Source organism: Harmonia axyridis, chromosome 3, assembly GCF_914767665.1.
Source record: "Harmonia axyridis chromosome 3, icHarAxyr1.1, whole genome shotgun sequence".
NCBI lineage: Eukaryota > Metazoa > Arthropoda > Insecta > Coleoptera > Coccinellidae > Harmonia > Harmonia axyridis.
In genome coordinates, this window is record NC_059503.1 from 40,289,909 (window position 1) to 40,304,412 (window position 14,504).

A 14,504-nucleotide genomic window follows, 5' to 3' on the forward strand; every position below is an offset into this window, starting at 1 on the left:
AGGTATCGATAATAAGAATAATCATATTTTATCTACTCCTATTGAATTATGTATTCAATATTCAACTGCCTTTGAGCAATTAATAGTATATATTAACAAACAGCGTGAGTTATAATAACTCACTACTATAACTCACCATAATAAATCTGATGGATCTGGGCTTCTATTCGATTGGCCGAAAGGGAACATTCTATTATCTGTAATCTGTGGAACATTCCATTATTTTTATTGAGGGAAGGTATGTCTCTTTAATAATTTTGACATCTTCAAATTAAGTTGATACCTATTTATTGTGAATGTTTTGCTGAAAGAGATTAATTCAGAAAGTGAAGATGGAATATTATATACAACTCCAGAAGACATGTAGCTAATATTACTATACAGAATTTCTTAAATTTTTAAGATTGGTATAGCAGTCAAAGCATTAAGTCATCGTTTACAGAGAATGTTCCTTTGGTATATTTTAGCACTATTCATGAAGCATCATCTTTATGAACTTTTCACTCCATGCTAATACTCAATATGAATAATTGAATCAATATAGAGATTTTTTTAAAATTACGTGCTTTTCTTAAACGTAAATTAGAGATTGAAAAGGAAAAATTTCTATTGGTTTTTTCAAAATTCACACTAAATTTTATCAATGAACAAAATGAGTAATTACAACTGAAATTTGTATAGCATTGTTATAAGTAACTATTAAGGTTTGTCAATAAAGTTCTTTATCTGTATTTGTTTCCTAGTATTTATCGTTATAGTCGTAGATAAAGTATAGTATTCAACTTGCTGTAATGTAATAATGTAATAACTCACTTGATGAATTACAAACTTTCTGCGTGAGTTATGACCTACATTACTGCTCGTTGAATAATATACTATTATTTTCATGATTAAAATTCACATTCGGAAAAGAAAACAAGTCAAACCTAAAAAATCTAATAGAAAATCAGCATGTAATATTGACAAATCGACAATCTACTTGATTACATTATATACAGTGATGTCTACAAGGAAATTATAATTCAAATAAACTGTTACTGCGTTCGGTATATGCCACACCATTCGCACCATTCCAAACGTAAGCTCCATTCATACTCAAAAATAGTTCACAATGTGATATATATTCATAAAAATTCTTTCGTGTTTCAAGAGGGTCAATGTTTTTCTCAGTTTAATAATTTAGCTATAATGAAGTTATGGAAAAATGACTCCTAATAAAACATCCAACAATCGAATCAGGATTCTGCACTGCACGCCTATATGGCACGGAGACACAATCGGCTAGCTCGATTGTGATTGGCGATACAAGAGAGATTGAAGTTTCCATCTCTCTTGTATTCGTGATCGAACGCAAATGTTTATTTTCCGTTCCTTCTATCTATATTCTAAGGTCTGCACTAGGGCTGGGACTTTTTCGACTCTTTGTATTCGAATATTCATTCTTGAATTTATTCCATTATTCCAATAATTCATTCAAACAAATATACATGCTTGATTATTCAGGAATATTCAACTATTCGTTGAATATTCAATGAGTATCCATTGATTATTCAGTGAATATTCAATGAGTAGTTATTATTCTTTATATAACCATAACGAATATCAACTCGAGCATAGACAATATATTTCGATTATACGAACCTTTTCACCCGACGTAGTTCGCGAAACACCATTCTAGTTGCGCTCTCGTGACTCGGTGTATAATCGAATATTATTATGCAGAATCTCTTTATATATTTAGAGTATTTTCCGAGGTTTTTCCTTATGTTTCTATATGTTGAAGGCAATTATGAAATGAATATTAATATTAAAAATAAAGGTTCATTTTACAAAGTACATAATTGTATCTCAGCGAATGAATTTTTCATCCATGTTCAAAGAATATATTATAAAATTCCTTTTACTACCTTCTAATTTGTTCCCTGATTCATTATGCATATTTTCCCCAGAATATCTCGTTAACCTGATGGGCAAAAAATTCCGTTATAGGGTAATAAATTAGCCTGAATTGAGCCTAAAATTAGTATGTAAAGCCAAATTATTCTGGGGAGTTTCTTTAGGATTGGGTTCTGCTAGCTTAACGGTAAAGCTAGCAGAACCCAGGGTGTTTTTTAAAAAACGTAAATTAAGAAATTTGGTAATGGGTTCAAACGTGAACCTAAAATCAGCTTAAAATCAGGATGTAATCAGATTGTCGATAAGAATTCGACTAGTTCGCGATTTCTCCGACAATTTGGAAGCATAAAAATTTTCCAATAGGGTAATGAATTAGCCTAAAATTATGTCCTTAAAAAAAATTAAAAATTCGAAAGTGGTTCTGCTAGCTCAATGGGGGCTTATCTATACAGATCCAGTTTTACTAAGCTGTGAACAATAAATTAATTATAACTTTTGGTACTCATTTAACCAATGGTAGGGAAGATTGATAAAGATTCGATGAACAGCTGTGTCAGCAGCACCCCCAAATTGCAAAAAAGTACCTATTCAAAATTCCATAGATCGTTTGTCCAACGTTAGTCCACTTATGTTCACCCAATAATTTCATTTGTCCACCCCAGAAACCGAAAAAAATCTACCATTCGAAATTACGCGAAGTTTGAAGTTGGCACCCTCAAATGCGAATTTTGGGCTCCAATTTCAGGATCGTTTGTCTACCGTATATAGGTCATCCTTTGTCTTCTTCTTCCAGTGTCATGACCGTTGCGATCGTTGACTATGATGATGATGTTAAGTTCGCAAGTAGATTAGTTATCATCACTTTATCCACATTAGCGCGAAACCGTTGTGCTGTTGATTTGTCGATTCAGTCACGAAGTTGTTTTCCTACCTACGCTTCTTTTCCACATTATCTTTCCTTGGATGATCAGATGAAGCAAGCTATATTTTTCTGGATGTCTCATAATGTGTCCGAAATAATCAAGTTTACGGCTTTTTATGGTATTGATCAGTTCAGTCGGTTTATTGAGTCGTCGTAGTACCTCTTCATTGGTCATTGTGTCTATCCAGCTTATTTTCAGAATCCTTCTATAGGCCCACATTTCAAAGGATTCTATTTTCTTCAATAGAGTATCTGTTAATGTCCACGATTCAACTCCGTACATGAGTATGTACAGGGAAAACATAACATCTCAGCATTCTTATTTTTAGAGCGATATTAAGGTCGTGTGTGCAGAACGCTTTTTTCATATTCGTGAAAGTTGTTCGTGCTTTACCTATTCGGCTCCTTATTTCTTTACTCGGATCCCATTTGTCGTTGATAACACTTCCTATCCTAGGTACGTTAGTTTATTTACTCGTTCGAGTTGAACACCATTCACATAAATTCCTTTATTCTGACAGTTGCCGTTTTTATTTATTATCATATATTTGGTCTTGTTGGTGTTCAATATGAGGCCGTATTTATTGCAATGAAAAGTTATTGTCTCCATAAGGTTTTGTAATTGAGTCTCCGAACTTGCAAAAATCAGGGTATCGTCTGCATATCTGATGTTATTAGTTATTTATAATTTTTCCATTGATTAATATACCCTCCGTTTTATCCTCTAACGCTTCGTTGAATATTTGTTCTGCATATAAATTGAAGATCAATGGAGACAAAATACAACCTTGTCTAACGCCTCTTCTGATATCTACTTCCTCCGAAACTCGATCTCCCAAGCGTATGCTCGCAGTTTGGTACCAATACAGATTCGCTATTATTCTAACGTCCTTGTCGTCAATTTCTGCATCTTTCAACATTTGGAGCATCTTGTTATGTTGAACTTTATCAAACGCTTTTTCAAAGTCAATTGCACACATATACACGTCTTGGTTCATATCACGGCATCTTTGTACTAGTTACTATAGTACCTGTGTGCTAAACAGGGCTTCTCGTGTTCCCAGTCCTTTCCTAAACCCAAATTGGATATCTTGGATTTTATCATCGAGTTTCTTGCATAATCTTCCATGAATTACTCGTAGGAGGATCTTCAGTGTGTGGCTCATTAGGGTTATTATACGGTAATCGCAACATTTCCTTGAATTGTTTTTTTTTTGGGGATGGTGATGAAGGTCGAACGTAACCAATCGGAGGGTATCTTTCCTGTTTCATAAATTAAATTATATAATCTTGTGAGCGTCTTGATACTATGTTCACCCATGATTTTCAATGTTTCTATACAGATCTCGTCTGATCCTGCCGATTTTCTGTTTTTTGCTAAGGATATGCCTTTTTCCACTTCTTCGTATGTTATAGAAGGTCCACTTTCTTCGTTCATTGCTTGTAGCTGGTTTCTGTCATCCTTAAACAGTTCGGACACATATTCTTGCCATCTTTATAGCTGTTTCTCTACTTCCATTATTCTGTTGCCGTATTTATCTTCAAGGCTATTGGGAGGTCGTCTTTTCCTTATACCCGTGACAACTTTTAATTTTCTATGCAGGTTGAACATATATTATATATCTCCTTTCAAATTCCTCTAATTCTCCGCATTCTTTTTTATGCCATCCTGCTTTTGCTTCTCTGATCTTTCGTCTTATACTCTTAGGAAGTTGTTTATACCTTATTGTGTTGACATTTTTATATCTTCTTCTGTCTTCCATTATTGCCAGTATTTCATCCGTCATCCAAGTTTGTCTAGCCGGTTTTTCTTTCGACATTAAGTGTTCTTTTTGGGCATTTAGTATTATTTATTTGCACCTGCTCCACAACATCACAGATTCTTCATCTCACATGTCTCATTTTTTCATTCAGTTCGTTCTGGATTGTTTCTCGGAATAGTGCATTGTTTACTTTATCATGGTCTATTTTTGTTTTTTCTGGTCTAATATTAACTTTTTTGAGCCTTACTTTCATTTTTCCGACTAACAGGTTGTGATCTGATGGTACGTCGGCCCCAGGATAAGTTTTTACTGATGTCATTGAGTTCCTGAACCTCATATTTTTACAGATATAGTCTATTTGATTTCTAACTATTTTATCCTGGGTATGAGCAGGAGAAGTCCAGGTATACAATCTTCTCTCAGGTAAATCGAAGAATGTATTTGCAATGATTAGGTTATTCTCATTACAAAATCTTTTGAATCTATCACCTCTATCGTTCCTGATAACTAGTCCGAACTCCCCAAAGTTTGGATCTTCTTTTCCTCTGCCGATTTTAGCGTTTATGTCGCCCATAATTACTGTCATTTGGTTGCTCTTCGTCAGTTTCAATAATTCCTCAATTTGGTGATAGAAATTTTCCATTTCCTCTTCATCGTGGTCGTAAGTCAGAGCATACACTTGCACAATGATCAGATCCACTTTGTCAGTTTTCATTTGTACCATCATTACTCTATCAGACAGCAAAACAGTATTTGTGAATGCTGGCGCAGCTCCTTTACTAAGGATAACTGCTACTCCATTTCTATTCCTCGTCCCATCATCACCTATATAATATATAGTATGATCATCAACTACTGATTGTCCACTGTTAGGCCATCTCATTTCACTAATACCCAAAATACTTATGCTTAGCCGTCTCATTTCTTTGATGGTATTGTGTATCTTTCCGGCTTCGTACATACTTTTAATGTTCCATGTGGCTATTTTATGCGAGTTTATAATTTGAATCTAGCTGACCGGGAGATTCTTAGCACCCCTGTCTCATTTAAGAGACGCCCGTACTCGGGGCCGTTGTATTCATCAGCCTTCATCATAAAAAAAACTAGGGAGAAATAATCAGGTGGTTTCCCGTTGCCTTCCTGATCCTCATGCCGTTGACCATATAAACAGTTCTTCCGCCTTCCAGGGCGATTTCTCACCCTTAGGATTAGAGATAGCCCTTCCTTAATCACATTAAGGTTGATTGCTTATACCGTCGTACTTTCGGTCCCTGCTGTACTTAGCCAACATGATGTTGCCCTTTTTTGTCACATTACAGATACTTATACGTCATCGAATTTTTTTTTTCGATTACTTCATTCTAGAATTAGAATATTGTATTTTAGAGTAGATCATATTTTATTACATTTCTTATAAGATTTTGGCTGAACTTGTTAAGCGCAAATCAACCTCACTCAACGGAAAAATTCGCAAATTGGAGATGCAAAATGATTTTCAAAGAACTGAAGTTAATTTTCTTTAGTAATATCATTTTATAAAAATACAATCTTTATCAAGAATTCAACTAACAAATATTTCAATGAATAATTACGAATATTTTGTATATTATATTTTCAATAATTATAGCTTCATATCCAAAAAATTTCATCACATCATTGTCATTTGAGCCTAACAGCTAACATTCAGGCAGCTATAAAATTATACAATTCTCTCCGGTATCTCGGTATCAATTAGAGAACTGACATTAGTGAAATTCGGAGGAGCAACAAAAAACTAATATTGGAGATCTGTCTATACAACATCGAAGAATTCTTAAATAATTTGCAGTGAAAGTAGAATTAAAACTGATTTCTTTGTTTCATTTCATCATTGCTTTATATTTTTTTTTTTGTACATTGACCATGCTTAACATGAGAGTATGTAAAAGCAAATAAAGTATCAATAATAATAATAATAATATAAATTGGTGGCAATGTTTTGCGACCATTTTCGACCACGTCACTGAACGAATCTCTTAATAGTGACTCAATTAAACTAAGATGCATCTTAAATTAAACATAGTGGTGACAATTCGTTCAAATTGAGCCTAAAAATGGCGACTGGGGGCATAGAACTATAGAACTTGAGAATACCATTGACTGAACTAAACTGACACACCTCAAAATCAAATTTATTGTGTCTTTTAAAGTATTTGACTGTATATGGAACAAATTTATTTAACTGAAAAATACTACAGTGACTAAATAAAATGGTCCTTTCGTTTTGAATAAATACCAAAAATCAGGTAAATGGAGAATTTAAACGGAAAATCGCCATATTTAGGCTCAGCCAATCAAAAACGACAACACGCTTGTCGCCACTGTGGTTTATTAAGTCACTGTAATCCATAGACAAATAAAGAGACCTCCAACTAGAATTTTTGAATGGGATAAAGCAATTGAAGCTGTTCTATCCAGCAAATATTAATATGAGTATGAGTAAAATATGTGGGGGACCATATTAGTGAGGACAATTTTTTCAATACACCTAAAACCAGACTTTTACCTTCATCCCTGCCAGATTTTCCAAATTATGCACTGCTTTAAGATCAGAATAATTCAATTAATTGTGTGCCGAGTACTAGTTTAACAGATTCAAGTTCAGATAGGATCAGAAATAACCAACCGAATACTGATACTGTTTTCCTCTTTGTGAAGAAAATACCAGGCATTTTAAATCAAATTAATATCAAGAAAAAGAGTCATTTAACAAAGAGAAATTTTTTTTTATTAGTACCTAAATGGAGCAGTTGTGACGATTTAAGAAAACGGAGCTATATTTTCATATTGTTCTATGTCTTTCACCTGATATACTTTCAATAAAAGTCTCTTCAGGATCACCATCAATTTTTCACTTTGTTCCAGGTTTCAAAAGGCTTACGTTGGAGTTCTGCCAAAGAATTGAAGATTCCATTCAATCCTTCGATTTCCTGGATATTTGTCAGTAATCACAAAAATAATTATTTTATTGTCAATCTTCAAATGAAATGTTTCCTTCTTTAATATTTAAATGGTACAATACGATATATTTATAATTTGATTCAATTATTTCATTAATTTCTGTTCACAAATATCAATTTGTATAATTATGTGCAATAAAAAGTATGTCAAAATTCGTTGAGTATTATTACTTAAGTAAAAATTGAGTAGGATGCAAAACCTCACTGAAATATTGAAAAAACTGTAATTGATATTACAGTTTTTTCACAATTTTCGGTGCAGGTTTTCATTCAACTTGTGAGTTGTTTCGAATTATGAAATAATAAGGCGCCAAATGCGCAGAATCAACATCATTAGTTCCATACCCTGCCCATAAGGTCGCCACAATCACGCTTATTTATTTTACCGCTGAGTCGTCACTCTTTTCCTCCTTTCTCTATGCTGTAATCTCGAATTAGTTTTGCGCCATCTATAGGTATCTAATCGTTCAGCGCCATCTGCTTTCGAGAAACTTCTCCACTTTGGGTGTTCAATATACGCAACTTGTATATATTATCCTCATATCAAACTACAGTACTGATCCCTAATACAAAAATCCTTGCCGTCAAATGACGGTTGGCTTACTATCCATTCTTTATGCTTTTACCGTGCATACATTTTCTTTTTTATTTTAGCGCCATCTTACGGTTCAATATGAATTGCATTCCAACAGATTTCTATTAGGTTGAATTCAGTATTCGATTTCGAAGCGACCTCAACTTCAATTTGTCATAGGGAGAAAACCGTTACTGTAGGCGTTTATGTATTGTAGTTTGTCATCTCGTCATCTACAAAAATAGTTTGGTTACCTAGAAAGTAGACCTCGACCGATATTTGTGGGACGCATATCTTTCTTGTTAGATTTAGATAGCAAGTGTTGAAGTTGAAAGTGTGAAGTGAACGTCGAACTGAAAGGTACAGTTTTAATAAAAAATGTCTTCGAAAAGTAAAAGACAGGGTACGCCGGCAGCGTCACAAAATATACCTCCCAGACCGACAAGCCCATTGAGTCCAACGAGACATTCACGTTTGCAAGAAAAAGCTGATTTACAAAATCTAAATGATCGGCTTGCATGCTACATCGAACGTGTAAGATTTCTTGAAAATGAAAATAATCGTTTAACTCGTGAAATACAAACAATTCAAGAAACTGGTACTCGGGAAGTTACTCATATCCAGTCTATGTATGATAGCGAACTTTCAGATGCTAGAAAACTATTAGATGATACACATAAGGAAAAAGCTAAGCTGGAAATTGATATCAAGAGACTATGGGAAGAGAATGAAGAACTGCGCGCTGAATTGGATAAAAAAACTAAAGGTTTGATTCTTTGCGAAAATTCTGAAAGGGTGTTGGAAACTAAATATAATGACCTACAATTAAAATATAATCAAGCTAATAATGATGCTAGAAAAGCCATAAATGATGCTAAAGATTTAGAGAAAGAACGAGACAAGCTTCGTAAACAAGTTGACGAATTACGGAAGAGCTTGGAAGAAGAATCCTTAGCAAGGGTTGATGTGGAAAACAATAATCAAAGTTTGAAAGAAGAGTTATTATTCAAAGATCAGGTATGTTCAAAGCAATTTTAAAATAATTATAGATAATATTTTTATCATCTACTCTACATTACAAATGTTCAGTAAAACATTCTTGGTTTGAAAAAAATTGGAGCAACTAATATCCTTGTTATAAATACAGTAAAATCAAGTTATACGAAGAGATCCAAATCCATAAAAGTGAATGATTTTGTTTGAGTTTATATAATTTTTTCCTGAAAATAGTCTATTTAACTTATTCATGAAGTTAATTTCTAGAAATATATATTCAATACAAGATTTTCAACCCATGAAGCTTGTTTATTGATTATTTTCATAGGATTATCACATCACTGAAACACCCATATAAGCAAAAACATTTTTATTATAATTTTATGATTGAAACATGAACATGTGTCAAAAATAAAGTTTATTAGTGTTTTAATTTTGTTGCACGTAAGCTCTTTAGTGGGCATAAATGGAAATGAATTAATTCTGCACATGAGCAAATTTGTATTATTTACTAACAGTTCTTGAAGTAAGGACTAAAATATCTTAATTGAGTACCTACTCAATTGAAAAATGGGCTTGTACACCTATGATGTAATATTTGCATTTTCAATATATTAGTTGTTTTTTCAAGATCCACATTTCAATAAATTGAAAAGTTGTTACTTTAGAATGAATGAACTTAATTGTATGACTTCCGATTTGTTGTATTTTTCTTGAATAACTATCATATAAAAAAATAGGGTTTTAAAATAGAGGATGTACCATATTTTTCGAAAATTCTGAAAACTGACTTGTCCGTCTAGAGCTTTTGGCGAAATTAGCTACTATGTATTTGCACGAAAATTGATTTGAAATTCTGTTGCATAAGGTATCACATTGAACCTCCCCAATTCAAAAATCTAATCCATGTAATGTTGAAAAATATACCTAGTTTCATGGATAACTATTTTATGATTTTTTCAATAAGAGCCGAGATATTCAATAGTATAGAGGAAATAATGAACCCACTTGAAATTTGCAGAATTTTGCTCAAGCATTCATTGACATGAAAGAATGACCATTTTTCAATGATTTGGGATAATTTTTGTGTTAAAAAGAAAATGATGAACAGTGGTCGTTTTTTAATATAAGATTTAGGCAGTTCAAATTGCAAGGAAAGCTTTGAGCACCCATTTTTTATGGGAAGTCGATATTTCCTCTATGCTCTCAGTACTGTACGGAACCCACGTCCGAAATTTGTATCTGATCCGATATATTGAATGTTTCAATAAGAAATTATTATCTCGCTGCCCGCCAATGGTTCGGTTGTTTCCGTCAAAAAGTCTGCAGTAGAATAGCAGATTGTCTGCCGGAGCCAGGAAACTGCTAAGTTCACACACGTCTACGAAGAGCGGTAGCCTCGGGGCTAGCTTACTAATTTTTGACATCCAACGTGGACTTTTTTTTCCTTTTGTTAACCGCTCTTTTTAATGGTTTGGCATATTTTACTAAGAAATAATAAACCATTTTAATATTTGAAATGCTTTTATATTCAAACCGTAGGAATTCCAAATTTTTCATTAAAATTTATATTCAGCTCGGAATTTCTGGCATGTAACAAGACTAATTTAGTTATCAATTAATCTTTAATTTATTGCGTGCTGTAAACTTATGTGATCGCGCAGTTCACCGTATCATGTCCCAAAAAGTTTATCAAAACGGTTACTCTGTATAAAAAGGAAATAATCTCTGAGGTGATTGCGGTTTATTAATGATAAACCGCAGGATTATTAAAAAAAATGCATTTCTCTTCTTTTATTGATATTTATTCTCGTTGCTTGTTGATAATCACGTCTGTCCACATGATTTTGTTCAGACCAGTACGGTCGTCTTTCCCGTCCATTGTCATATTCTTTAGCGTACGTCGGCACCCTTGAAACCGTCTTCTTCCTATTTTTCAAAATCAGTGAAGAAGTATTTATGAATGTCTCAAAATTTTCATATTCAAAATACACAATAGTCGAATGAAAAAATAACAGCTATTTATATATAAGTTGATATGAGAACATTACAAATCCCATGTGAAATTATTATTTCTCCAGTTTCATCTTATACTTCGCCAGAGTGACATACAAGGTGGCATAATGTGACTTGACTTCTTAAGTTAAGGTTTAACACTTTTCCTTTGGATTTTCTAGCCACTTTAATTTGGGATTTTTACCAAATTTTAAGGAAAAGTGACACCTTAACATGGCAGATATTTTAGAAGTCAAGTCACATTCTGTCATCTTGTAAGATGTCACTCTGGGGAAGTTAAAGATAAAACTGGGACTTTTATACTGACCCAGTCTTCTTCAACTTTAAGGTAATTACCGGTAGGTACTTCTGTTTATTTCCTCATATTTTTCATAGCGCCACCTACGGACGGAAGACTAACATAAGAGATAGGAAGAGTAACAGACGGCAATCTTGAGTTCTCTTCTCCTGACCAATGGGCGCGTCAGTTTTTCTAGTCATCTTCTAACCAGATTAGAGAGGTTACAATAATTAATTATCTTGGTGGGATATCCATATTTAACATGGAAGTTCAACTTGAAGATGGTACCTTCGTACTTAAAAGTGAATGTCACTAACATTTACTTACTAAGTACTAACATCATGTTAGTTAGACATTTTCAACGGAAATTAATTACAGTGAGAGTCTTTTAGAGCGACGGTCAAGGGACCGGAGAATTTTGTCGTTATACTTTGACGTCGGTATGTCCGAAAGGAGGAAAATGAAAAATATTATGAACGTATATGCATATTTATTATCGTATGAGATATTGAGCCCAAACACCGAAAGTTATCAATTGGGATTTTGATTATATATATAATATGAGATATTGAATCACTTTTGGGTTATAAAAAAACATGTTTATACACATTGAAAGTGAGTCTTATTGAAAAAATCGGTTTGTTTTGTTTTTCGAAAGTAGTCTTTCTCCACCGATTTTTCTATAGCCAAAATATTTTCTCGAGTTCAATTTTCAAATTCTCGTTGAAATTAATGAAATTTCTCACCAAATCTATATAGCCTTCTCTTACAAGGCCTTCGAAACACTCAGTGACCCCTCTTCACTAGAATCCGATTCACAAGCTTCGATGGAATATTGCCTGTTATAAGATTTTCTTCATCGAAAAAAGGCTCACCTTTTGTTTTCTTCTTAAAATTCCCGCATCTCTTTAGTTCTCTGAAACTCTTTCCATTGCTTTGGAAATTATTAATATTACATCCAATAGGCTTATGTTCGGATTGACACCCTTACTTTCGATAGCATTATTAGGTACCAGAAATCGTCTGAAGTGAGTTTTCAATTTTCTTGGACTTGTTAATCGTAATTGCGCGAAAATATTGTTGAATGCGTTTAGTAGCGCAGCCGCGTATATGACGTCACCGTCGTTGTAACCGGTCGTAGACACTGACAATCAGGAGACTACGGTCGTTAAACACGACTTCCTCTCTATTGCCGACGCCTTTAAATTCGGACAATTTTCACATTTGGATTATGGGAAACCAACCAAATATCTGAAAAATCTTCGTTAAATACGTTCTGTCGTTTTAGGCGACGTTGCTTTATGCGACTGTATAACGCTCTAACGGAAACCGAAGGTAAATAAACAACCATACCGTCTAGGTCAAGAGTTAAACACAGGTAAAACATGCTGTTATCGCTACCTAGCTCCTATATTTTGCATGTTTCTCCTGTTGTTAATTAACTCTTGATCTAGATTTATGCCAGTCCGATATATTTGTATTATTGTATAATTCTCCTGATCTCATCTACTCGATTATACATATACATAGGCGATGGCCTATTAGATGTTTTGGAGAACTTATCATAAATTTGTGCTGAAGATTTGCATGTTCGCGACAATTATCTTCCTCTCTAAAATATTTTCAGATCTCCGCAACTCCTGATTTTACCGAAAAAATCTTTTTGATTTTCGATTCTATTATAAAACTCTTTGCGGTTTGGACCAAAAATGTTTATGAGCAGATCATGAACTTGGACCAGTCAAATTCATAAAAAATTACGATCTTCAAATTAGAACCTACTTTATTTTTTATTCTTTCAGTCAATTCTACGTATAAAAAGAGGTGGGGGGTTACTTAAGCAAACCCTTCACCTAAAAAGAAAACTTTAGAAGAACTTGAAATAAGGAAAAATCACAATTTCTAATTAAGGGGAGTAATCTGTGACTTTTGGAAAACACAGAAATATACTAAATATCGGTATTTCTCGATAACTAAATTCGACATTCATGAATTGTATGTAATTGATTGTTTGTTGAGTTTCGATAGACCATTAAAAATTTTCAAATAAATATGAATGAAAACTCATTCATTTTGTTTTCAAGAAGTCACAGACTACTCCACTCAGTAAGGAATTGCGGGTTTTCCTTATTTCAAATTCTTCCTCGATAACTCTTAAAGTTTTCATTTTAGGTATATGGTTTACCAAAGCAACCCTCTCTCTTTTCATACGAAGAATTGACTGAAAGAATAAAAAAAAAATTAGGTTCTAATTTGGCAATCTTGAGTTTTGATCAGTTTGAGTTGTTCCAAGTTCATGATCTTCTTATAAACACCCTGTACATTTTTGGTCCAAACCGCAAACAGTCTTATAAAGGTTCCAGAAACCAACGCGGTAAATGCGAATATCCGTACAGCATCTGAGTCTGGATTCTACTAATTTAATATCGATTGATAGTTTGATAATCGATAGTACCCATTATCAAAACTATCAATCGATTTTAAATTAGTAGGATCCAGACTCAGATCCGGTACGAATATTCGCATTTTCCGCATTGGTTTGTGGGAGCGTAATAAGTATTTTGCAGGAACGGATATCAAAAATTGAAAAAAAACTTTTTCTGCAGAAATTAAAAAAAAAGCGCGAGTCCTCGTCAACATATTTTTTCAATAATTATAATAATGGAGTTCATTTTGATGAATGAATAACATCACTGAGGTATAATACATTATTACCTTTATGTGATTTTTTTTCATAACTATCCCAATAACTCATGAAACTTTGAGTTTTTACCCAAGTCATGGCACATTGCTGAAATTGTCATCAAATAAGCTATCTAATGATGCACACCTATGTATGTGTATGTTTCCGGTATAACCGAAAGTTGTAGAGATCTGAAAATATTTCAGAGAGAAAGATCATTGTCGCAAACCCCAACATAGGAATTTTCAGCACAAAATTATGTTAAATCAAATTATGTTCTTTTCTTGCAACTTATGTTAAGTTTTCTATAAACGTCTAATAGGCCATCGCGGTGGATCACCCTGTATGTGTGTTCACTCTGTTATAAGAATTCAG

The 14,504-nt window shown here is 33.4% G+C and overlaps 2 protein-coding genes across 3 annotated transcripts in view; one reads left to right on the forward strand and one right to left on the reverse strand.

The window, feature by feature from the left end:
* Positions 1 to 4,702: 4,702 nt before the first annotated feature.
* On the reverse strand, positions 4,703 to 5,542 carry LOC123675308 (craniofacial development protein 2-like). Its single transcript, XM_045610656.1, has one exon. It carries the CDS (start codon positions 5,540 to 5,542, stop codon positions 4,703 to 4,705), a length of 840 nt encoding a protein of 279 aa, XP_045466612.1.
* Positions 5,543 to 8,326: 2,784 nt separating this feature from the next.
* The window catches only part of LOC123675049 (lamin Dm0-like), a 29,396-nt gene continuing 23,218 nt past the window's right edge, over positions 8,327 to 14,504 (forward strand). Inside the window, exon 1 of one of the 2 annotated variants that reach the window (XM_045610284.1) lies at positions 8,327 to 9,171. In XM_045610284.1, coding sequence (XP_045466240.1) covers positions 8,533 to 9,171 — 639 coding nt within the window. In that variant the 5' untranslated portion in view covers positions 8,327 to 8,532. The remainder of the gene's footprint in view (positions 9,172 to 14,504) is intronic. The other variant, XM_045610283.1, reaches the window with a different exon arrangement.

What these genes read in the sequence shown, in the direction of transcription:
- LOC123675308 (XM_045610656.1), bottom strand. Translation starts at nt 5,542, where the DNA reads ATGTACGAAGCCGGAAAGATACACAATACCATCAAAGAAATGAGACGG.